Below are 24,277 nucleotides of genomic sequence, written 5' to 3' on the forward strand. Positions count from 1 at the left end.
TGCGTAATGTAATCAATAACTACATCCTTGGACATAGCATCAATGTTTTATCCCTAGTGGCAACAAGACATCCACAACCTTAGAACTTTCCGTCACACGTCCCGCATTTAATGGAGGCATGAACCCACTATCGAGCATAAATACTCCCTCTTGGAGTTAAGAGTAAAAACTTGGCCGAGCCTCTACTAATAACGGAGAGCATGCAAGATCATAAACAACACATAGGTAATAGATTGATAATCAACATAACATAGTATTCTCTATCCATCGGATCCCGACAAACACAACATATAGCATTACATATAGATGATCTTGATCATGTTAGGCAGCTCACAAGATCCGACAATGAAGCACATAAGGAGAAGACAACCATCTAGCTACTGCTATGGACCCATAGTCCAGGGGTGAACTACTCACTCATCACTCCGGAGGCGACCATGGCGGTGAAGAGTCCTCCGGGAGATGATTCCCCTCTCCGGCAGGGTGCCGGAGGCGATCTCCTGAATCCCCCGAGATGGGATTGGCGGCGGCGGCGTCTCTGGAAGGTTTTCCCTATCGTGGCTCTCGGTACTGGGGGTTTCGCAACGAAGACTATTTGTAGGCGGAAGGGCAGGTAAAGGGGCGACGCGAGGGGCCCACACACCAGGGCCGCGCGGCCAGGGCCCAGGCCGCGCCGCCCTGGCATGTCGCCACCTCGTCGCCCCACTTCGTTACGTCTTCGGTCTTCTGGAAGCTTCGTGGCAAAATAGGACTCTGGGCGTTGATTTCGTCCAATTCCGAGAATATTTCCTTACTAGGATTTCTGAAACCAAAAACAGCAACTGGCTCTTCGGCATCTCGTTAATAGGTTAGTGCCGGAAAATGCATAAATACGACATATAATGTGTATAAAACATGTAGATATCATCAATAATGTGGCATGGAACATAAGAAATTATCGATATCGGAGACGTATCAGGCATCACTCGGAGAAGGCATAGGCACAACCATGGAGGCCACGAATCCACCCCGATGTGCTCCCATGGAACCCGTGCCTCCAAAGCAATTAATCGATGGTGCTCCCATGGCACCCGTGCCTCCAAAGCTCCTCATCAGTGGTGCTCTCATGGCAATTCATGGGTGGTACTCTCATGGCACCCATGGTTCAAAAGCCACTCATCGGTGGTGCTCCCATGGAGCTCATGCCTACATAGCCACTCATGCTTCATATCCTCCAAAGCCACCCATATGTGAACCCATGCCTCCAAAGTACTCCTTAATCATCACACAATAAGTTTCCCTAGTTTGATCCGCGCCAACGGTGGGATCCATACCAATATTTCACCATGCCTTGCATAGTAACTTATCTTCCTCCACGGATAGTTGGCGGCTCATCCTCTCGGTTCTTCAAGCAAACCCTCGCTGTCCTCGTCCATTTGAAACTCTTCTTCTTGTTGTTGAGATGCATAGTGTTGAGACCGATAGTCTTGTGAATGAGATGATCCAGCATTCATTATTTCCATAAAAGTTTCATCCTCAACACTACATTGTACTGAGGTGATCACACATCAACATTACATTTGAATCCTACACCTCCATCCATGGAAACATCATACCTTGCGGTCATTTGATCGACCACGTTGGGCGCATCAGCGGGAACGACGGAAGTTTTTGGCACTGGCACTTTGGGAGGCAGCGGCAGAGGTAGCAGTGGGTGGAATTGGGCCAGCGGTGGATGGACTCGACGCGAGACGGCCAACTTGCCCGCGCCCATCTTGCCAGTGCCCATCTTGCCCTTCTTTTGGTCGGCAGTCGTCTGAGCGGTGTACTCCTTGTGAGCGGTGGCATGGTGGCGGTGCTCTGGACACCTGACTGGCCTAGGGCCACGAAGAGACCACGGGTGAAGGCGACGGTAGGGTTGGCGGCGGCGCTAGCGCTAGGGTTTGCGCCTGCAACAGTGCTATGATATGCGGCGGAAAGGGGTTTACTGAGTATAGAGGGTGGGGAAGTGCCGGTTTAGGATCCCATGGCCGGAAAATCGCCAGCGGAAGTGCGAGGAAGGAGGCAGGCAGAGCTTTCAGATGTTTGTGTATAAAAATCAAACTTTTGGCCTGCTTAATATCAAGTCGAATAACTTATTACTAGTTAAACTTTCCACTTGGTCACGCGTCCTTAAACTTCTCTCATCCCATCACGCTTAACTTTTTCTTTCCTTCCAGATGAGCTTCATGCAGAGAAGTTATACCTTGATGCCAATAGTACCTATCAATCATATCAGCGCTTGGGCCATGACATCACACTCATTTATTATTTGTAACAAAAAACTATTTGACTAAACAACAATGAATAAGCAATAATAATCTTGAATTTAAATAACAATAGACTGAATTTGGAAAAAAAATTAAAAAAATCACCAAAATCTAAAACCTGAAAAACTCATATTTCTTATTTCCTTTCTAAAACTGGAAGTAAAATTTTCCGCAGATACATTTTCATATAAAAAATGTTTCATCGGAGGTTGTATGCAACAATAATATTCGTTTTATCGAAATATGATGTCATTTTTCATAGTATATCGAAATTCATGTTTGTTAATTTTTCCTAACAACTAGAACACATAATACATGATCATCTCAAAAGATTTATTTTTTAAAATTTCTACATTTTCTTACATTTTTTCGCAAACTAAAAAGACGATTGCTAGGGGAGGGGGTGCGTGGAGAAAAAAAATTGTGCCGACGGCAAGATGAAAAAAAACATGCCGACGGAAAAGTCGTCGGCCTACTCCTAACGTTGTTGCCACACCATCACGGTAGAGACCCCTGAGGCCAGGCGTCCCGGTCTATGTTGATGGCTTGTCTGTGCTGACAACCAAACCGGTTATGTGCCGACAGTGGCCGTCGGCACAGGTTGCCCATACGGCGATGGCTTTCTTGTGCCGACGGCTTCCTTTGCGGCCTGCTCTGTTCGAGCCCTCTGCCCGACAGTCCCGACAAAAAGTCATCGGCACAGCACCTAGCCGTCGGCACTTTGCCAGTTTCCGTAGAAGGTGATCAACCTGATGTAGAAAATACCTATCTGAACCCACTAACCCAATGAGGACAGTTAGGATAAACCCATTTGAGGATTCGTGCCACGGAGAACCAATGTAGTTTTTGGTGCACCCCCTTCTAGAACTTGACAATTTTATTTATAAGGTTTGTAAATTTCTAAGAACAAGATTGCTTGTGTATGTATTCTCTAGTTGAAAATAGCCCATATAAATTCGACCCGGAAGAATGGAACTTGGGTGCGCGCACACCCATTTACGAAAAGTTCAAAAAAATGTTATTTAAAAGTTTCAAAAAAATGTGAAGTAAAATTTTGCATCTACATATTATGTTGATACTTACTCGTGTGAGTTTTCACGAAAAAATACCATTATGTGTGGCCAGCATAAAAATGATAAAATGTCCAAATGAGAATAGTGAACAGGAATTTGTACTACTCACAGGAATAGGAATTTGCATTTTGTCATTTTTGTGTAGGCAACACACAATTGTATTTTACCGTGAAAACACACACGAGTAAGTATCAACATAATATCTACATGCAAAAATTTACTTCACATTTTTTGGAAACTTTTAAATAGCAATTTTTTGAACTTTTCGTAAATGGGTGCGCGCGCACCCAGGTTCTATTCACCATTTTCGATATAAATTCCGGTATAATAATCTAATAATTTGCTAGGTTTCAGGATGAGAAAATGAGAATGTTACCTTTTAAGTTTCAAAACATACTTTGGTGTACTATACGTTTGTTATAAGTTTTCGAACATGATTCCAGCATACTCCCTCAATCCTAAAATCTAAGCCACGGTTGATTTTTATGGTCAACAACGCATCACTTTGACTAGAATCACAGAACGGGATTATTACTACTACAGTGCCAATTTGTATAAATTCATATGAAAAAGATATTTTTAAACATAAGGACATAGGTTCGGCTTTATGAAAAAGGTATTTTTACAAGATAATCACAACAACAATGCCATTTATACAAATCCTATACATGTAACTTGGCATATACTTGTAATTAAAATCATGTATTAAATATCGTGCAAATTAAAAGACGTCTTATATTCTGAAATGAATGAGAGAATCTAGTTTCCAAAAGTTTGCAAACAAGCGTTGCTATATCATTCTATGGGAGTGGTGTATTGAAACATGGGAGCATATGCTCCCTATATATTGAAATGCATCTTACACATATTTTAAGTTTCAAAAAAATTGAAATAAAAAATTCACACGTACATCTTCATGTGCTACGCGCTCACAAAGTCGTTTCATAAAAAATGAACTTATCATGTGACGTGTGTAAAAAAGACAAAATTCAGTGCTGAAAATAATGTTTTTCACAGGATAAGTTTTCTCTTTTTTTACATAACCCACAAAAAATATTATTTTTTCGTGAAACTTGATGCATAAACATATATTATGGAGATGTACATGTAGAATTTTTTGTCAAAATTTTTCCACACTTCAAAATATGTTTTGTTGGTAGAGGGAGCATACGCACCCGGGAGCCGAATTGAATTTCCGTATCATTCTAGGTCTTTTGTCTAACCTTGAGACCCACTGATATAAAAAAGAAAAGAATATCATCATCCACCGGTTATCCTCGAATCCACTCACTCCATAGGTTGTGGTGCATGGACAACATTCTTGTTTATTCGCTAGAACAGGTGCCAGAGCGTGTTTCTAACCTCTTTGGCTTTTCGAAGGACGGATATCCCGACTGGCAACGCGGGCGAGAGCTGGGGCGGTATCGCCCGCGACGGGGCGATAGCGGGGCGAGTTGGCGGCGAGACGGCAGCGCGGCGCGACGGATCCACCGCCCGGCGGTACCGCCCGGCTGCCGCCCGCGCTGGCGCAGAGAGGGAGGCGAGAGCGGGGCGAGAAGGGGGCGAGAGCGGGAGCGGCGCGCTGGCGGGTGGGGGCGGTAGCGGGGCGAGAGTGGGTGGCACGATTTGATTCGTCCACGTCAGCAAGCCGTTGGGTGATGTGGAGGAGAGAGAAGTGAGAGCTGGAACTATAGCCCGTGCACTGGCACCGTGGGGTGAGAGTGGGGTGAAAGTGAGGGTAAAAGCTGACGTGACGAGGCTATAACCTGTGATGCATCGGGCTGGAGCGGCGGCGGTACCGCCCGCGTAGGGGCAAGAGGCGGGCGAGACGGCAGCGCGGGGCGGTGGGTCCACCGCCCGGCTGGGAATGGAGGGTGATATGATCGGTGCATTCCAAGCGGAGTATGAGGAGGCGATGCTCAACCTCGAGGCGGAGCCAAGACGGCCGCGACGCCGCCGAGAGTTCATCAGGCGTGATCGTCTGGGTGCCCACAATCGGCTCTACGAGGACTACTTCGCCGACGACTGTAATTATCCTTCGAGCTTCTTTCGGCGAAGGTATCGGATGAGGCGATCCCTTTTTCTACGCATTGTGGATAGATTGGGTGAATACTCTCCGTATTTCACCCAAAGATTTGATGCTCTCAACCGTGCTGGTTTTTTTCCCCTACAAAAGTGTACGGCGGCTTTGCGTTTATTAGCTTATGGAGCCGCTGCAGATACGATAGATGAGTGGCTTAAGTTAGCTAGACAAACTTCATCAGATTGTCTAGATAGATTCTGTGAAGGCATCATTGACTGTTACGGAGAACAGTTTTGCCGTCGACCAACTGTCGAGGATACTCATCGTCTGTTAGCGAAAGCCGAGGAGCGTGGTTTTCCGGGCATGTTAGGGAGCATCGATTGTATGCATTGGCAGTGGAGGAACTGCCCAGTGGCGCATGCCGGTCAATTCACAAGGGGAGACATCAAACACCCTACCATAATCTTAGAAGTCGTTGCGTCGTATGATCGTTGGATCTGGCATGCCTTTTTTGGAGTGGCCGGGTCCAACAACGACATCAATGTACTAAACCAGTCGCCGTTGTTCACTGATGTGCTTAGGGGAGAAGCACCCATAGTGAACTTCACGGTGAATGGACACGAGTACAACTATGGTTACTACCTTGCCGACGGCATCTACCCCTCCTGGCGTACTCTTGGGTTGATCATGCGTGCATGTGTCATTCTGCACAACATGATCATCGACGATGAGCGTGATACAAATTTGGAGAATATCTATGAGACAGTTGATTCCATTGTCGGCCCTGCGATACACAACAATGCACCACCAAGCCTAGCAGCCAGGATTCAGATGGACAACGAAATGAGGGACTAAAACCGATGTATACACAGCTACATCATGATTTGATTGAACATGTGTGGGCTAATGCCTAGATTATGTAACTTTTTCAAATTTTTATGTAATTTTTTCAAATTTTTATGTAATTTTTTCAAATTTTTATGTAATTTTTTTTATAATGTAATCAGTAACAATTTTAGTTGAATAAAATAATTTTCTTGCATTATTTTGAATGTTGTAATCTGAAAAAGAAATGCTGATGTCGAGGAGAGAGAAAAGCTGATGTGGAGGAGAGAGAAGTGAGAGCTGGCACTATAGCCCATGCACTGGCACCGTGGGGTGAGAGTGGGGTGAGAGTGAGGGTAAAAACTGACGTGGCGAGGCTATAGGGCGTGATACATTGGCACCAGCCTTATGTATATTGTTGGCGTCAAAAGGTTGTGATCGATAGTGCAGCCTATGATTTGCATAGCATGTAGTATTAGCTACTATCTCTTTTCCAAAATAAGTGTCGCATATTTGTTTAGACATAGATATATCTAGACATATTTCAATATAATATGTAGTCATATCTAAACAAAGTCACTTGTTTTACAACTGAGAAAATAACTAGCTACGGGCGTAAATTATGAGACAAGAACCACTCGTTTTAGGAACTTCAAGATGCATTGTCCGAGTATAAAAAAAAAAGTGAAAAACAAATGCATGATAAGCGCGTATACCAGATGTAATTTTCTGGAACCATGACAAGAAGCAAAGAAAAAGAAGGTGCAAAAGATCGATGAATCCAACCCTTGAACTAATGCATGTGACACTGTGGCAGCATGCATGTGCACTGATTGTTGATGCCTCGAATTTTCAGTAGTGACAGACGCAATGGCTTGAGTCGAAAGCTAAATATCCATGTTATGTCTCTATCAACGCCCCATGATTAAACGATCGAACCTAAGAGCGTATTAAGATACTATTAACTAATTAATCTGCAAGATGCGACAATACGTTAACATCAAGCTTAATTTGGAATGAAGCGGCGATCGTTCTAATTTGTTAATCGAAATGTCTCGCTCCATTGGTGTAGCGATGAGCTGTAGTGGGCCTCAAAGCTGATTAGATAATAAACATATCTTCTCAATCTCAAGCACTACTAACAATCTAAAATAAAAGTAGCGATAGTGACGAGTGCTTAGAAATTCATATGTTGGGACCTCTTCTCCTCCCAAACTCTCAGAGTCTGACTAAGTATCCTTTTGTTCTTAACTAACACTAAAAGATTACAGAGCACATATATGTACATATGTGTAACACAGTGTCCTCCTACAATTTTTTCCCTAAATGTGCACCCTCCTACTTTGAGCATCAAACCAGAATCATCCGACAAACACTTTTTTTTGGCTATTGTGCGTAAATAATGCCTGATGTAGTAAAACCTATGGGATATGGCCATTGGCATCTTCTCACCAGCCCAAGCAACAGAAGGCGAGAGAAATCACCGATCGAATCAACATCAAAGCACGCATGTGAAGGAAATCAACTTAACTGCCTAATAGCATCATACCTCGATCATTCGCCAACCTAACGCAGAAAACCTGTCTCACACGCCGTGACAAATATCTGCCCAAGCTGAGCCAAGTGTCGTCTCGTCCGCGAGTCCAGGTCTCGGGCCCTCGATCTGTAATAGCCGTGGCAGACCATGCAGCGTTAAAGATGGGATCTAGCCAAAATATCTTTATGTTGTTAATATTAGTTTAAAATTTGGGATCAAATTTTATACTCTCTCCATCCCAAAAAGCACGTCATGGATTTGTTTAAAATTTAGATGTATCTAGATATTAAATTGTGTATTGATATATCCTGCAAAGTCCATTTCAGGACGGAGGAAGTACTAAAAATCACAAAATGAACAATAAGTAACTTTGGCAGGATACCTCTTGCATATCTACCTACATGTAATTCTTGGTATAAATTCATTAGTCATCATTTGCACAGCTCTTTTAATAACAAAACACCACGGGTGATCTCCTCCGGCAACCTCCCCGATGCCCGCAAACTTGTTTGACAAATGTTGGCCACAATGACGTCCGGCCGCTATGTTCTTAAAACTAGTCTACACGTTGGGCTAGCAAGTTTTTTTTGGCATATGACTTCATGCGAGACTTGTGTGTTACTAAGGCATAACATCAATTTTCTTCATCATAATCATTAAGTATGATGCATTTTATCTAGATACCGCGCTAAGATATTTGCATTGGGGAAGGCTTATGTTGGTGTGACTTGCTACACAAATCTGGAGCGGTACTAGTGGTTATTTAACCCATAGAGAACTTTCGAAAAAGGGTATCATAAAAGTAGGACTGTAGGAGTATGTTGTAAATAAAAAATAGTAAGATTTAAACCTCCATCATGGGTAAAATTTTATCCTCAACTCGGTTATAAAGATTTTTACAATGTATCAGGATTCCCATATATTTAAATAGGGAAGTGCATACCTTCATCTACCAAGTGCGGGGATAATGATTGTAAAATATATTTGTATGTATGTAGAGACACAAGCGCACGCACAGACACAAGCAAACAATCATGTACATGGTGTATATCAAACAAACATATTATCAAGGAGGATTGTTTGTTATAGTAGAAAATTACCATAATGTCGGTGTATTTTTAATGATATACATTGGTACTGTATAACAAGGAACACTATGACTAAATTTTACTAACATTTTGACGTGGTTACTATACCATCTAAGTAATCTATACTCGTTAAGATCGTATGATTATAATTTTTAGTATAAAATAATATAAAAACATAATAATATAGTATGAATTGCATTTATTTTTATTCACCTTCGGTCCAAAGTTTTCCTGGGCAAGCCCTACATTTTCCTACACAGAACATAATAGTTAGATTTCTACCATGTATTGTGTATTGGGGTGCCCCCTCCCCTCATATTGCTCATTCACTTAGAGGGTCATTGTTGTCGGCGTCTGAGGTTGCCCTTCTCCTAGCCACCAACTTGAGCAGCAACGAAGTCATCGCACGCAACTTTAGGAAGCTCTATGCGGAGAATCAGACCAAGCTGAACAGGGTGGTGAGGAGCGAGGAAGAGATTTCATAATCATCCTCTTGCTTGCCGGGTAAATTGCCACCTACCTGGCTTATAGGTGGTACGACTGCTACAATACCACCCCACAACGTGATCCGAATCAAGGGGCACATTCGCCCAAGCATCATCAACGCCTTGGCTGGAAATGGCGGCACCGCTGCAAGTGCCTAAGTTTGAATCGGAATATTGTCTACCATTCTCTCCCTCTCCCTCTAGAAAAGCAAACATTTTTCCTACGCGGAACATAATAATTGGAGATGAGTGATCACCTAATATATCGCATGGTATTGTTTCTTGAACTATGAGGCCACACCAAACGTGACTACTTGTGTGATTATTTTGGTACTCTATGGTATGTCCGCATTACTTGTGTGATTATTTTGGTACTCTATGGTATGTCGGCACGGTTTAATTGAATTGCCAAGTATTGGAAATTTATTTTTTTTTGCTATTATTGCTATCATTTGGGGAAAACAATTTAAGAATGATGAACATTGAAAAAAATACCTCGTACACATTGGATAAGAAGATCACGCAGTTAGATAACATGGCCTATAACTAACCGAAATAGGGGTTTGCTGCAAAAAAAGATTGACCTCCCAAAATTTTCAGGTATCTGCACGGATACCGTTCTACGTCTGACACTCCATACTGGCGGTTATTTTATTATCCAGTTTCATGCTGGATAGGGTATTAGGCACTGCCCCGGCCCCACCCCACATATTCCTGAACAGAATGGGGACAAAACGCAACAGGGGAAAGACTTGCCCGCATCACATAAAAGGTCTTGACCGAATACCCCGAGTCGCCGAGGGCCTAATCCGTCCCGTTCCCTACGGGAAAGAAAGCTTCTTTACGTTGCTGTGCAAGCGACGGCCCGCGCGCGTGGCTATCTAAAGGCATCTCCAACCGAGCGACCCAAACAACCCAAACGGACAGCGGCCCGCGTTCGCGTCCGTTTGGGTCGCACGCTGCATCCACGCGGCGACCAAAAAGACGCCACGTGGTTCGTTTTTCTTGCATGCCGCTGCGCCATGGCAGGCCTCGACGAGACAGTAATGGTGGGCGGTGGAACGCGCGGGAAAGTTCCCGCGCGCACCAAAGTTCCCGCACGCATCAAGGTTCCCGCGCTCGCGAAAAGGCCATTAGCGCGTGCTCGCGCCCAAGTTTCCCGCTAGGCCGCCCGCTATAAAAGACGGCGGCGGTCTCACAGACCGCATCACACCCGCTCCGTCGTCCTCTCCCCCTCCACCTTCTCCGGCGCCCTCTCCATCGCCATGCCGCGCACCCTGCAGGCCACGTGGGCCAAGCTCTCCCTCGCCGCCGGGCCGAGGTTCCCGCGGACGGAGGAGGAGGAGCGCGCGGACTCGCGGTGGGTCGCCGACGACGAGGCGCTCCGCATCGCTGCCGAGGCGGCGGCGAAGAAGGAAGGGGACGTGGAGATGGTGGAGGCGGCCGCGGACGGCTGGCACAAGACCGCGGACGGCTGGTACGAGGCCGTGGAGGAGGGGACGGCCGCCGCGGAGGAGGATCCCGTCGACGAGGAGGACCTCGCGCTGGCGAACATCAACGCCGCCATCGAGGAGCGTCTCGCCGACCTCACGCGCGTGACGAAGGAGCTCGAGGCCAGCTGCCGGGCCGGCCGCCGCCGATTAGGCGACCTCCTCGGCCAGAAGAATGAGTTGCTCGCTATGCGAGCAGCCCGCCACCTCATCCAGATGCCCTCGCCCGAGCGGCGTGCCCGGGAGGCTGCTGCGTCGGCGGAGCGCGGCCGACAAGAGCGCTTGCGCCGGCGGAACGAGAACCACGAGGCCCAGGCCGCCGGTCGCGTCCGCCTGGAGACGTGCACCGCTGTTGAACGTGCCGCCCTGCAGGAGCTGGAGCTATGCGGGAAGTGGATGGTGCCGCCGCAGGAGGCGGAGCGCGCCCGAGGTGCGCGGACGGAAAGGAGGAGGATGAAGGCCTCCGCCGCGCCACCCAGCTCGTAAGCTGGAGTTGAATCCTCACGCGTACAGGCCGCCCGCGTCGAGTGAAATCCACGGCCCCGACGGCGAGCCGGCGAGGAGTCGCCGGCGAGGCGCCGGCCCCATACGTATTAGGATAGAAGTAGTAGACTAAAAAAATATAATGGGTACTTTTTAATGAAAAAATTTATTTTTGTCTATGACACGCGGGTAGGGCGGACAAGGGGCGGACGCGAGCGGCCAGCCATCGGCGTCCGCGGCCACGCAAACTCGTTCCAGATTTAGACCGGGTTTGGATCATCCCGCCGCGGCCATCCGTTTTAGAGATGGGTCCGCACGCTGGGTCGGGCTCGACTGAACCATCCGAACACGCGAGCGCGGGATGGGTCGCCACGTTTGGATGCCCTAAGCTGCCCCCGCCACGGTTTGCATGCTGTAGCCTGTAGCTTCCGCTGAACCCATTTTCCCACCGCACGGCACGGCTCCTCCTCACACCGCTTCTTCACTTCTTCTTCTTCCTCCATTCGCTGGCTGCTCCATCTCCCCCTCTCCCGCCTCCTTTATAAGCTCCCTCCCGAGCTTTCACTTCACACCACACCACGGCTCGAGCTTCTTGCTTCTTGCTTCTTCCCCTTTCTTCTACTACTCTTCCTTCTTCCTCGGTGAAGCTGATCCGATCCTATCCATATATCCGGTCCAAGCTCGTCGCTTCAATCCAAAGGAACGCCCTTAACAAGGAAGATCCAGGAGAAACCGTCGATCGAGACACCACCTATATAAGATAAAGAAACCGTGCTTCTATCCTGTCCATCGCCATGGCCGTCCCGTGCTCTGTTCCTGCCCGTGCACACCACCACCAGTACCGGTCGCCGAGAAATTAACCGAGCAAAGGAGAGAGAGAGAGAAGAAGCTCTCGCGTCGCGTGGAGCAGTAGAAGCAGAATTTTCCAGGGTCGTTTCTTTGGGCGGCGAGAATGCGGCAGATCTCGGCGATGCTGCAGGGGCTGGCCCGTTCCATGGCGGGGAAGGAGAGGAAGGGCGAGGAGGAGCAGGGGACGGTGCTGCGGACGTCGGGGACGCTGCGTGGCGAAGGCTCCGAGACGTTCGCCGCCGCCTACTCCCGCCGCGGCGAGAAGGGCACCAACCAGGACTGCTCCATCGTCTGGGAGGTGAGTCAGTTCGGTCTCATCGATTGATCGTCGCTGCTCTGTTTTCTTGATCCTGTCGCTACTAGCTACATGCTGATTCTTCTGTTCCATGTGAATTTTTATGCTCGTTGCAATCATTAGTGGCGACAACACAACTGACGGCACACACATGAGTATTCAGATTCTCGATTAGTTTTTCGCTCCCGAGCTATCGTGTCATCTGGTGCTCAGCAGTCAGCATAACCCAGAGCTGTTCGATGAAAACCTTCAGGAATCTAACCGCGTTTGAAGCAGATTGCAAAAACTAGGTTTTCTGTTCTTCTTTTGCTAGATAGCGCTAGCTCGTGTATTAGTTACGAAGAAGATATTGACCATGCCTCCATGGCGTCATGGACTCATGGTTCGTTGCCCTTGCCCCCACCTTGATGTAAGGAAAAGTCTATAAAAATTAAGAGGAGGGTAGTACCGTAGTACAGTACTGTCAGGACTGGTTGCTGCCTTCTGACCACGGAATAAATCAAACAGCTTCATCGACGTGTTCGTCTTAAATATGGGCGTCTCTCTACCTAATCAATTTTCTGATATTTTTGGGAGGTGTTTCAGTTTGCTTTGTGCTCTTCACTACAGAGTTTTCTGTTGCCGGAAGTCCTCGCTAATACAATTAGACTCAAACTGTAGTATTTTCTGTCTAAGTAACAAATACTTCAGTTTTGGTCAAGACCTCTTTTTTCTATACCGTAAAACTAGTGCAGTTTTCTGAAAAATCGAACTGTAGATAGCTGTAGTTTTTGCTGAAACCAAACACCTCAAAGTATTCAATACCATGGTATTTTCAGAAACCAAAGTATTCATAGAATACTTTGAAAAAACGTTGTTGCCAAACGCAGCCTCAGTGTGCTAACTATACTACAGATAAATTGTCACCAAAACAGGGATAAATTTGTTTAAACATACTACTCTGTACTGTAGTGAAGAGCACAGAGGTATTTTTAAGTAAACAGATAACATGCCTTCGTTTGCCTAGTAGGTAATTCGCCCTTAAACTGATTAACTAATATGTGATATAATCCCTCCGTTTCATGAAACTGTATTTTCTAGATACATCTATATTTTGACAAATCCCAGATAATTTTTATGAGATGGAGGGAATAGGGTGTGTTTGGTAGCCTGGGGCTACTCAGATTCTCCATCTCTCTTCAGCTATGCTGACCTCAACTATGCTCAGTACAGATTGTTGCCTTTGTTTGTTAGGCCGGGTGTGTTGAGAATCTCTGAGTAGAGAAGCTGTTTGGTGCTCATGTATGACTAGAGCCGGGCTATACAAAATAAAAAGCAATCGGGTCCCTAAATATATGACACAAAAGCAATCGGGTCCTTGTGGTGCCATGGCGGCCGTGGCCGGAGGTCGTGGACGGCGGCGCGAGGCCGTGGACGGCAGAGTGCGAGGTTGTCGACAGCGGCGCGAGGCCGTGGACGTCGCGGAGGTCGGCGCGAGGCCCTGTCGGAAACGCAATCGGGTCCCCGGCGACGAAACTCCGGCGAGGATGCTCCGTCGACCGAGCTCCGGTGGCGGCGCGAGGCCGTGGCCGGTCGTCGCGGAGCCGGCCGTCCGGGCGCCGGCCGTGGCTGGTCGTCGCGGAGCTGGCCGTCCGGGCGCGAGGCCGTGGCCGGTCGCGTGTGCTCCGGCGAGGAGCTCCGGTGGCGAAGGATCTCCGCCGACCGTGGCTGTCCCCGTGCGAGGAGCTCCGGCGTGAAGGTGCGGGGCGGCCGTCGGCGTCGTCCGGCGTCGAGGCGGTGGCGTCCGGCGTCGAGGAGGCGGCGCAAAGGGCGGCGTCAAGAGCGGGCGATTTTGGAGCGAGAGCGGTTACGGGGGGGAATGAGCGAGACTGGTCCGACCCCGTTGGATTTTGGCCCAGCCCGCGAGACGCGGGGGGTTTTTTCCGGGCGAGGTCAGCCCCGCCTGGTGCGAAGCTCGATTTGAGCTTCTCTGTCGGGCAGGGCTGAGAGGCCTTTTCCGGGTGAGTTGGGCAGTGCCCACTTGGAAGAGCCGACCTACTAAACAGCTAAAATCTCAGAAATCTCTGTTGAGATGGGATTTTCTGGGTTGGCCCGACCTACCAAACACACCCTATGTCTTCACTGGGCATAGGTTCTGCAGCATGTTTGTCACGAGGGTACAGGATATAGTGCTTGCTTTTGGCTTCTAGGAGTTTCTCTTCTTGTACGAGTCCTGATTCGTTAGAGGGAAAAGGTGTTCGGTTTGTTGGTATCTGAATCCAGTGTGGCTTTCGTTAGCCAAACTGACTGAATGCGACGGAATAGAAGGGAAAATACGTACACTGCACTGCACAAGACGTACAGGCTGCAAGAGAAAAACACCTAAATTGGCCATCAAGTTCTGCAAACTCGACAGCCAACCAATAGTGTGATGTCACACTGAAACCAAGTAAAGACAACCATGACCTCTTACCAGCTCAAGAGTGCTGGTTGGTTCAGTTCCTTACCATGTGTGATGTCACACTGAAACCTTAAAGATACTGGAGTACTAAATAAAGTTTACTTGAATTTCTCAGCGTGCTACATATTTCAATTTTAATACTATAGGATTTTTCCGTGTTCTCATGGTGTGTTTTTTTCAAGAATTCTCATGGTGTTTTTCCTTGATGATTTTCTCTCTATGCAGGGATTCGGGTGCCAGGAGGACTCCATCTTCTGCGGCATCTTCGACGGGCACGGCCAGTGGGGCCACTACGTCGCCAAGGCCGTCCGGGACTCGCTGCCGCCGTCGCTGCTGTGCCGCCGGCAGGAGGCCGTCGCGCTGGCGTCGCTCATCGATGGTGAGAAGAAGCTCGGCGACTGCCAGTTCGACCTCTGGAAGCAGTCCTACCTGGCAGCAGCCGCCACCGTCGACGAAGAGCTCCGCCGAAACCGCCACCTCGACGCGGTGGATAGCGGTAGCACTGCGCTGTCCATCGTGAAGCAGGGTGAGATGATGGTGATCGCGAACGTCGGCGACTCGCGGGCCGTTCTGGCGACCACGTCGGACGACGGCAGGGTCTCCGCCGTGCAGCTCACCGTCGACTTCAAACCAAACTTGCCTCGTAAGTACTGCAAGAGACGACGTTCACGAATTCTCAAGACGACCGTTGCTCACTAACGGTCAAACCTGAATCACAGAGGAGCAGGAACGCATCAGGCAGTGCAAGGGGCGGGTGTTCTACCTCAATGACGAGCCCGGCGTGCACCGGGTGTGGCTGCCTGACCAGGAGGCGCCGGGCCTCGCCATGTCGCGCGCCTTCGGCGACTACTGCGTCAAGGACTACGGCGTGATCTCGACGCCGGAGGTGACGCAGCGGAGGATCACCCCCCGGGACCAGTTCGTCATCCTCGCCACCGACGGGGTATGCAACCAACGATGCTCCTTCTCCTCCATTTCGGTTTTTCATTCCATGGCAACTGGCACAGTTCTATCGTTTTTTGTTGCTTGCGTACATCATCTCACGAATGGTAATTTCACCTGCAGGTTTGGGATGTGATCTCCAACCAAGAGGCTGTGCAGATCGTGGCTGCCACGCCGGACAGGGAGAAGGCGGCGAAGCGTCTCGTCCAGTGCGCCGTCCGTGAATGGAGACGCAAGCGGCCGTGCTACGCCGTCGACGACTGCTCCGCGATCTGCCTCTTCTTCCACTCGCCACCTCCGTCGTAGACACAGCTTCGTCCAACATTTCCGTCAGGACTTAGGACTTCGAAGAGAAAATCTGCCTACCCTTCCACGGTAGAGTGCGGAGTCGCGATCAGAGACCAAAATAGCAGATCACTGCAAATCAGAACGTGCAGTCTGGCTAGTGACTGGGATAGCTGGATGCTGGGCGAACTGCTGCGGGTGGAAGACGGAGAAATGTCCGGCCTTCACACCCCCCATGCCAAAATGTACTTGAACCAACGCAGCCACCGGCAAATCGAAAAAAAAATGTATTTTGTCCTCATTTCTCTGTGTGTGGGCATCAGTCTCTGTTATGATGGAAAATAGTCACAATTATTATGGGTGTACATCAATCACAGACAGACGGGGCAGTATACCGCACATTCGGCGCCCAATAAGTGCGCCGAAAATCAGAATCTTAGATCTTTTGGACTGAAGCATCATGCATTATTTGGCACATCACCGTTCATATCGATTGTTGATTCGGTAGGCAGCACTCAGGTGAGAATTACAATCCATGGTGGCTGTAACTGTCGATTCAGCCACCATATCTGCTTTTTAGGGACTCTGGAGGCTCCTCTTCCATGATGCCAGCTCCAGCCGTGGCCAAGTATTCCCTGATCGTGGTTTTCCGGTCACCCAGATAGGTGTGGTCTAAGAAGTTGCCATATGCTGGCTCTCCAAGATTTTTGGCAGCAAGAACACTGCAAGCGATCATAACTGTGAGAGGTGCTTGTAGTATCAGAATAATCAGGCTTCACATGCACGTCTAATGATAACAGTGGTGAAGATGGTGAGAGTTCGATAGAAAACGCGTTGCTACAGAATAGCTAGAATGTTCAAACCAAAGACTTATTTTTTTGCTTTTGCGATGCATCTCGCTTTCAGATGACACAAAGCAATGGTACCATTTTACTTGAAAAATACACCTTGCGTTGAGATGTCCCTAATTTGATGTTTCGGGAGAAAAAAAAATATCGCTACAATAATTGGTACCTCGATGGAGCTCACAGGCGTACAATGGTTCTAATTTGTACAAGATACCTTTTCTGATGTTAATTGTGGGTTCAGTGGAGAACAGAAAAGGAAGAGGCAAATATGTGCATTGTGCAGGATAAGATGATTGACGAGCAGATACTTACCAATGCCTTAGATATAGACGACAGGGCAATATATCATCCCTCCATATTTTATCAATGTTGTAGCGTCCATAGTGCTGATTATATATCTCCTTGCTTCCTGTAGAAGGATTTGGTCAATGTTTCAGCATGTAGTGGATGGTGGAATGAGATCACAATTCTGCGCTGTCTTGTGCAATTGCAAAAACTAAACAGCTTCTAGATTGCATTAGAAGCCAACTTTGCCCTGAAGGGGTATAAGAAAAATATTATGCTTAAAACTTTGCTCATCATCATAAACTTTCACTATTTGAACAAGATTGAAACATGTCTAGCTTAATTGCACTCCATACTTTGTTATCCCACGATTTCTTAGCGTTGTGTTTTTAATAAGAAAAAATGGGACTTGATTATGCGATTCAAAATATATGTACGATCGAGTTTGAAAATAAATTAATCGTATTCATAAACAATCTGATACTATGTGTAGTAAACAATTTTGATATCTCACTGTCTTTGCGTAGAGCTGTGTCATGATAGATTTATGTAATTTTACTCAAACAACCATGCATCTTTCAATAATTTGTATATCAAATATTTCAAAAGGCATTAATAAAAGAAAATAGGTCACCGGGAATAAAACAGTAAACTGAGATGATAATTTGAATATAAAGAGATGCCAAATCACAAACAAAATAGAATTTATATTAAAACCTGGAAATAAACTTCATCCTACCATATTTCATCAATAAATTCAATATTCAAACAAACAAACAAACCGTTACATAGCACATCATTAAAATGAAATGCAGAACTGAGAGAGATTTTGTGATATAGATCCAACCTTTGCATCTCACTAGGAAATATTCTTCATCGCTATAACGTGCACAGACAACCTGAATCGATAAACCCCAGCAGGAAGCAGTAGCACGAAATAAATAAATAAAAGTTAAGCTAAGATTGTTTTTTTCAGTAGAGAATGCAAGCCCTTACTGCTGGATTTGGAAAAGGCACTCCATCCAATCCTTCAGGAACCACCTGACAATACATAGAAAAAAATACCAAAATTAAAATCCAGGACTACAATCTAAACTCCGCCAAACAGATTCAGGCGTGAGACAAAGAGACTTAAACCCTAACCAAATTGGTTAGCATGCACTATATAGTAAATTAATTGGTCACCCACTGCAAGAAATCTGAACTCGGTCTCTCTCTCGATGAATGCTGGCACCTGCGAATATCCCACTTCAGTGCTTCTCACTAAAGGAAACACAGAAAAGTTCCAATGGATTGCACATGAGCTAAAAGGTGCAGATTATCTTTGAGGAAAGTACGGTACCTCCTCCTCCTTGATTTCAAACACAGTGACAACTATCATTTCTCCCTCACATTGCTCCACGCTTAAGCTTGAGAACTCCTATTAGCAAGCCCAATACTCCAATAAGAACATAACTTAATAGAAAACGTCAACTACAATTCAACTTATTGGCAAAACTACACACTAAATTGTACATCCACACACATACAGATCCAAAATCAATACTTCTGATATCTTAATAAATCACCATACTTTCCTTTCTTTGATGACCATAGACAGCAAATACAAGAGTACAAAACCATCCTCTTCTGCTTGTACAAGAGTAATACTATAGTTCTACATCCCTGAAACTGCGTCATGCCTCCATTTTTTCCAATGCAACATAATTTACTCCTTTATGGACTCCACAAAACAGTTTGCAAAACATTCTCAATGGACAAGGGATGGTTTTGCTGGAAAACGGGTGGTCTTCATGAATGCAAAGTTAAAAACAAACGTAGCATTAAACTAGGAACCAAGGAAGTGGGAGAGGATGGGTTACTAATGCTGCACACACGGTGCAGCCGAAATATGAGTGGTAATAGCCCGATCAAACAAAGTGTGTCTCCACACAGTCAAAAGATCACGCTAACTTCTCAGGAACCAATTGCCGTCCCAGCAGCTTGATGGGGTATCACTAGTGCATTACCGCTCATATGGGATGGGTGGCTGACAGGGTTTTGGCATGTCTGATATGCATCCAATGCCCAGCACGCCTCAATCCAACAGGAAGCTAAACCTGAGTTATTATTAATTTTTGACAGATAGACGGAACTGAGTTAGAAAGTGGTCCTATCCAGAGCGAATTGCTACAACCCTTCAAGCATATGGCCATTAAGGTTCATGCATGATCAGCCAGGACAGAGAAACACTTCCCCAATCCGCAAATATACAGCGGTGTCTAGTACATCATAGGACCCCGAAAGCCTGAATACACAAAGATCATATAGGAGAAGCCTATAAATCGAATCGTGGCTTAACCCCATTATCTCGCCGTACCAGATTAAACTCAACGTGTAATACGTGTCATCCTTGTAATATTGCAGTGGATCACTCAAGTTCCTGCAGTCAGCAACTTCTATGTGAACTGTTGCACATGTAGTAAACCATGACGATTTCTGGAAAATATGTCGCATTTAAGCATTTCTGGGACAATTTTTTTTATTGTCGCACAGAGCAACAATCCAACATCATGTCTCCCAAAAATGTTCACAGTATTGAGTTGAAATGGAAGTACAGCACTACATAGGAAAAGTCACACGAACCATGCCTACACAAAGATGAATTACATTTACTGACGACACGAGCATGTAGACAGATGGGCAAACTTGCCTTGGTTGCCTCGATGGCGATGCCGCGCTCGAAGAAGATGGGGGCAGCGTGGGCGAAGACGCGGCGGAACCCGCGCAGCGCCGCCACGCGGAACCCCTCCAGCTCGGGGAACGTGCTCCTCGCACTCCGCTCTGCCGTCAGGGACCTGGAAATTTAGGCCTGTGGCTTGGGTTTTGAGTTAATTACTAGCGTGGGGTGTGGTGGCGCTCACCGGAGAGAAGCGAGCCGAAGCCGATGACGGAGATGCGGCCGCCAGGAGAGGCGATGGCGGCGAAGTCGGCGGCAGAGGCCAGCTCGGTGAAGCAGCCGGCGCCGCTGGCGGCGTTGGTCGCGGAAGAAGTTAGAGGAGGCATGGGGCGGCGGCGGATGGACGGCTGCGAGGGTTCCGGCGATCGCCGGAGGTGGAGGCGGGGATGGAGGAGTGGTCGTCGGTGGAGGGTGGGGGAGTCTGCCGCGTTGGATGTTGATCGGACGGCTGGGGATTGGCCGGGGCGGAGCGTTACAGCGGTGCCGCGCATTATTGAGGGAAGGCTGAGGCGAGCGTGCGTCCACTGGACACACTGGTTGTACTCTAGTTCACTTGGGTGCTTCGGCAATGGAATCGGTACTCACGGCATCTCTAGGGCCGAAGTACTGTATTTCGGACGCTTAAAATAACAGCTTACTGACCGTTGAAATAATCGTTGGATTATGATTATCCGTTTACGTTTGAGGTGTTTCCGACGGCCTGACGTATTCTGTCTGACGAGACCGTTCAGGGTTATTTGCACAAAAAGTTGCAATGTATGAAACAAATTAACCATACAAAACAACGAAAATAAAGGTTTTAAGTACTTTATTATTACAACCAAATAAATGTGAAGGTCTACAAGCATCAAGCATTATCATAAATAGAGTGTAATCCACAATTAACAAATAAAAGTAGATGAGATTGGCTACTCATCCATTTGTTGATGCCCCAGCTGATGCCCACTAATAGTCACTCAAATTCTTCTGAAAACATTTAAAAATATTGATGTTCGGAAGACTTCAACGTTTATATTTAGGAACTCCTTCCATGTACCTGCCTCAGGGTTTGGCTCAACCAACTCACCCTGGAAGTCTCATCCGTGTTCATTGCGGCTACCAGGACACTCTGTCTTGACGATCATGTTGTGCATGATCACACAACAGGTCATCACCTAATGCTTGGTCTAAAGAGATCATGTTCTAGCTGGTTGATGAATAGCCCACCGAGTTTGGAGCACACCAAATGCTCGCTACACATCTTTTCTGCAAGCCCCTTGCACCTTGGTAAATCTCTTACCTTTTTGTTTGAGGATTACATATTGTCTTCACTAGTGTGACCTGTTAGGATAAATATCATCAGTAAGATAATATGGCTTGTCATATGTATTACCATTGATCTCATAGCTCACCTTAGGAGCAGTGCCTTTCATAAGCCGGTTGAACAACAGACACAAGTTGAGCACAATAATTTCATTTGCTGACGACACGGGTAGGTATTCAGATAGGCAAACTTGCCTTGGTTGCCTCGATGGCGATGCCGCGCTCGAAGAAGATGGGGGCAGCGTGGGCGAAGACGCGGCGGAACCTGCGCAGCGCCGCCACGTGGAACCCCTCCAGCTCGGGGAAGGTGCTCCTCGCACTCCGCTCTGCCGTCAGGGACCTCGAAATTCAGGCCTGTGGCTTGGGTTCTGACTTAATTACTGGCTTAGGGAGTGGCAGCGCTCACCGGAGAGAAGCGAGCCGAAGCCGACAAAGGAGATGCGGCCGCCAGGAGAGGCGATGGCGGAGAAGTCGGCGGCAGAGGCCGCCTCGGTGAAGCGGCCGGCGCCGCCGGCGGCGTTGGTGGCGGAAGCAGGCTAGAGGAGGCATGGGGCTGCGGCGGATGGACGGCTGCGAGGGTTCCGGCGATCGCCGGAGGTGGAGGCGGGGATGGAGGAGTGGTCGTCGGTGGAGGGTGGGGCGGTCTGCCGCGTTGGATGCTGATCGGACGGCTGGGGATTGGCCGGGGCGGAGCGTTACGGCGGTGCCGCGCATTATTGAGGGACAGAGGCGAGCGTGCGTCCACTGACACTGGTTGTAGTTCACTTGGGCCGAGTTTGGTAGCCTGGGTCCGAATCCTGACTCACTGGCGTCTGCAGGCACATCTGCGCGTCTAGAACGAATCATGGTCGGAATTGATATGTTGTTTGGTAGGTCAGGTTGCATCGGCTAGACCGAAAACGCCTTTCTATTTGTTTGCCTGCAGCTAACCCAAAATCTCGATGGAGATGAGATTAGGCATGTTTGATATCATCCAGGCAAACATAAGGTTACCTCTTCTCTACAACGGGTAGCCTTACCATGCTCTCACCTCCTATCACACATAAATCACAGTTCATGACGGTTGTAAACTTACGAAGCTAGCAGTTCATGAAATCAGCCCTAGCTAGTACGAATGGTAGTTCATAATACGATGCTCCCTAGCTACTACAGGGTCGTTTAACATATGGGGATCGAATAGAGGTTCGAGAAACAGGGGATCATAGGGGGTTCTTCTTCTTCACTTCTTCTCATATGGTGGTGTTGTCTCTGGCTTCCCACATTGCGTCTGCCCACTCTTGCCTCTTCTCCTTCCAGGCATCATTCTCGCCTGCGTCCACGCCATGGACGATCTCTACTTCATCAAAAGTGACAACCTCTTCGAACAACTCATTCTCGCCCCAACCTAGGACCCAGTTATGAAGAATGCAACAAGTAAGGATCGGCTTTACTTGAATGTCAAAAGTGTGGAACGGTTTCTGGTCAAGGACCTTGAACCTGTTCTTCAATGCAGCAAAGTCCCTCTCAATGGTGACTCTAAGGCTTGAGTGTCTCAGATTGAAAACTCGTTCGCATTCTGAGGTCGGTGCTTCGCAGAGAACTCATTGAGGTGGTACCTTGTTTTCCTGAAGGGAGGTAGAATACCAGGTTGGCATGCATATCTAGCATCTCTGAGGCAGAACTTACCCTCAAGGATTTTCAACCCATCAGGCCTTGACAAGCTGTCGGACAGGATGCTCACATCATGAGCTAAACCCTCCCACCCAGCAAGCACGTAGGTGAACCTCATATCGAAATCCACAGCTGCTAGCACGTTCTGGCTGGTGTAGTGCTTCCTCCCGTGGAATGATGCATACATTGATCTCGGTACCTTTGCAGTGACATGAGTACCATCAATAGTGTAACATCCCAAATTTCAAATAAAAGAAGAAGAACAATTCCAGAGATCCAAAATTCAGAACCAACAAAAACTTTTATTTTGCATATAGTGCCATGCATAGGACTTGTGCATTTTGAGTGATATGCCATGATGATTGTTATATTGTGTATATGATGAACTCCAAAACCCTAGAGTGATCAAGTGATGATCACCAAACAAATAAATCAAAAAGAGAAAGAAGTCAAATATTAATAAAATCCTAAAAACCCTAACATATGGTCTATGTCATTTTTGTAAATTTGACCCTAGACCCATTTGGTCTTCACCAATACTTGTATTATGATATTCAAGGGTAATTACAACTTTGAGAATCAAAGATATACCATTTAAATCAAATTCAAAAATTAAAATGGGATCACATGAGATAATGGTCATTTCTAACTTTTATATTCTGGTCACCACTTTGAGCCTCTCTATTTCAAAAATTCTAAACCAAACAAATTCAAATCTTTGCATGCCATCCAAGTACTCATCAAGGTGAACATTTTCTGTAAAGACCATCACCCCAAATTCTTTTTGGATCAAGAGTTAGGATCAATCAAAGATGAGACTTTGAATCAAATGCAAGTTTCCCAATTTTCAAAATGTGATCAAATCCTGCCAAACCTTGACCACCAATTGACCTAGCCATACTCCCCTGACCCAACCCTACCTAGCCCATGCAAGAGATCGATATGGACACGACCAGAACATGGCTGGCCATGGCCATGCCGATCCCGTTCCACCTCGACACCCTCCCCTCTCATCTCTGCCTCTCCACTCCTCACCACCTTGCCAAACACGAAGCCAAAGATCTCCTGGATCCGCCCGTACTCGCCATTGACCACGAGGACGATGACAGGACCCGGACGACGCGCGCCCAGGTACGCCGCGAGCGGCATGGGCGACGTCATCGCGCACGGACGCGCGCGACACGGCCACGCGGCGCTCGCAGAATCTCGCCGTACCCCGACCATATCCGCGCGCCTTGGTACCTTCCTCGCCACGCGGAACTCGCCGGACACGCCGTCGTCATGCCTTAGCGCCCAAGGTCGCCGGAGAGGACGAACGCGCCCGCCATTGCCGCGCCAGTACATGCACGGTCCCGACCATCCTACGCGTC

The 24,277-nt window shown here is 47.5% G+C and overlaps 2 protein-coding genes and 1 pseudogene across 2 annotated transcripts; 1 reads left to right on the forward strand and 2 right to left on the reverse strand.

Annotated features, from left to right (window-relative positions):
• Nucleotides 1–11,794: 11,794 nt before the first annotated feature.
• On the forward strand, nucleotides 11,795–16,549 carry LOC124707729 (probable protein phosphatase 2C 48). Its single transcript, XM_047239408.1, has 4 exons — nucleotides 11,795–12,439; nucleotides 15,102–15,519; nucleotides 15,596–15,819; nucleotides 15,942–16,549. The coding sequence occupies exons 1-4, from the start codon at nucleotides 12,245–12,247 to the stop codon at nucleotides 16,122–16,124; spliced, it is 1,020 nt and encodes a 339-aa protein (XP_047095364.1). The 5' UTR covers nucleotides 11,795–12,244; the 3' UTR covers nucleotides 16,125–16,549.
• Nucleotides 16,496–20,481, reverse strand: LOC124707730. Its single transcript, XM_047239409.1, has 8 exons — nucleotides 20,140–20,481; nucleotides 19,929–20,059; nucleotides 18,579–18,656; nucleotides 18,426–18,470; nucleotides 18,233–18,277; nucleotides 18,084–18,135; nucleotides 17,264–17,360; nucleotides 16,496–16,825 (listed from the first exon to the last, which is right to left on the reverse strand). Exons 1-8 carry the CDS (start codon nucleotides 20,444–20,446, stop codon nucleotides 16,660–16,662), a joined length of 921 nt encoding a protein of 306 aa, XP_047095365.1. The 5' UTR covers nucleotides 20,447–20,481; the 3' UTR covers nucleotides 16,496–16,659.
• A 430-nt stretch (nucleotides 20,482–20,911) lies between these two features.
• Nucleotides 20,912–21,971, reverse strand: LOC124648761 (annotated as a pseudogene).
• Between the last annotated feature and the right edge of the window lie 2,306 nt (nucleotides 21,972–24,277).

Source organism: Lolium rigidum, chromosome 4, assembly GCF_022539505.1.
Source record: "Lolium rigidum isolate FL_2022 chromosome 4, APGP_CSIRO_Lrig_0.1, whole genome shotgun sequence".
NCBI lineage: Eukaryota > Viridiplantae > Streptophyta > Magnoliopsida > Poales > Poaceae > Lolium > Lolium rigidum.

What these genes read in the sequence shown, in the direction of transcription:
- LOC124707729 (XM_047239408.1), top strand. Translation starts at nt 12,245, where the DNA reads ATGCGGCAGATCTCGGCGATGCTGCAGGGGCTGGCCCGTTCCATGGCG. An exon ending in CTTCAAACCAAACTTGCCTC is followed by an intron (nt 15,520 to 15,595) that starts GTAAGTACTGCA and finishes CCTGAATCACAG; the next exon opens with AGGAGCAGGAACGCATCAGG. An exon ending in TCATCCTCGCCACCGACGGG is followed by an intron (nt 15,820 to 15,941) that starts GTATGCAACCAA and finishes TTTCACCTGCAG; the next exon opens with GTTTGGGATGTGATCTCCAA.
- LOC124707730 (XM_047239409.1), bottom strand. Translation starts at nt 20,446, where the DNA reads ATGCGCGGCACCGCTGTAACGCTCCGCCCCGGCCAATCCCCAGCCGTC. An exon ending in TTGAAATCAAGGAGGAGGAG is followed by an intron (nt 18,471 to 18,578) that starts GTACCGTACTTT and finishes GGATATTCGCAG; the next exon opens with GTGCCAGCATTCATCGAGAG. An exon ending in TGCCTTTTCCAAATCCAGCA is followed by an intron (nt 18,136 to 18,232) that starts GTAAGGGCTTGC and finishes TTATCGATTCAG; the next exon opens with GTTGTCTGTGCACGTTATAG.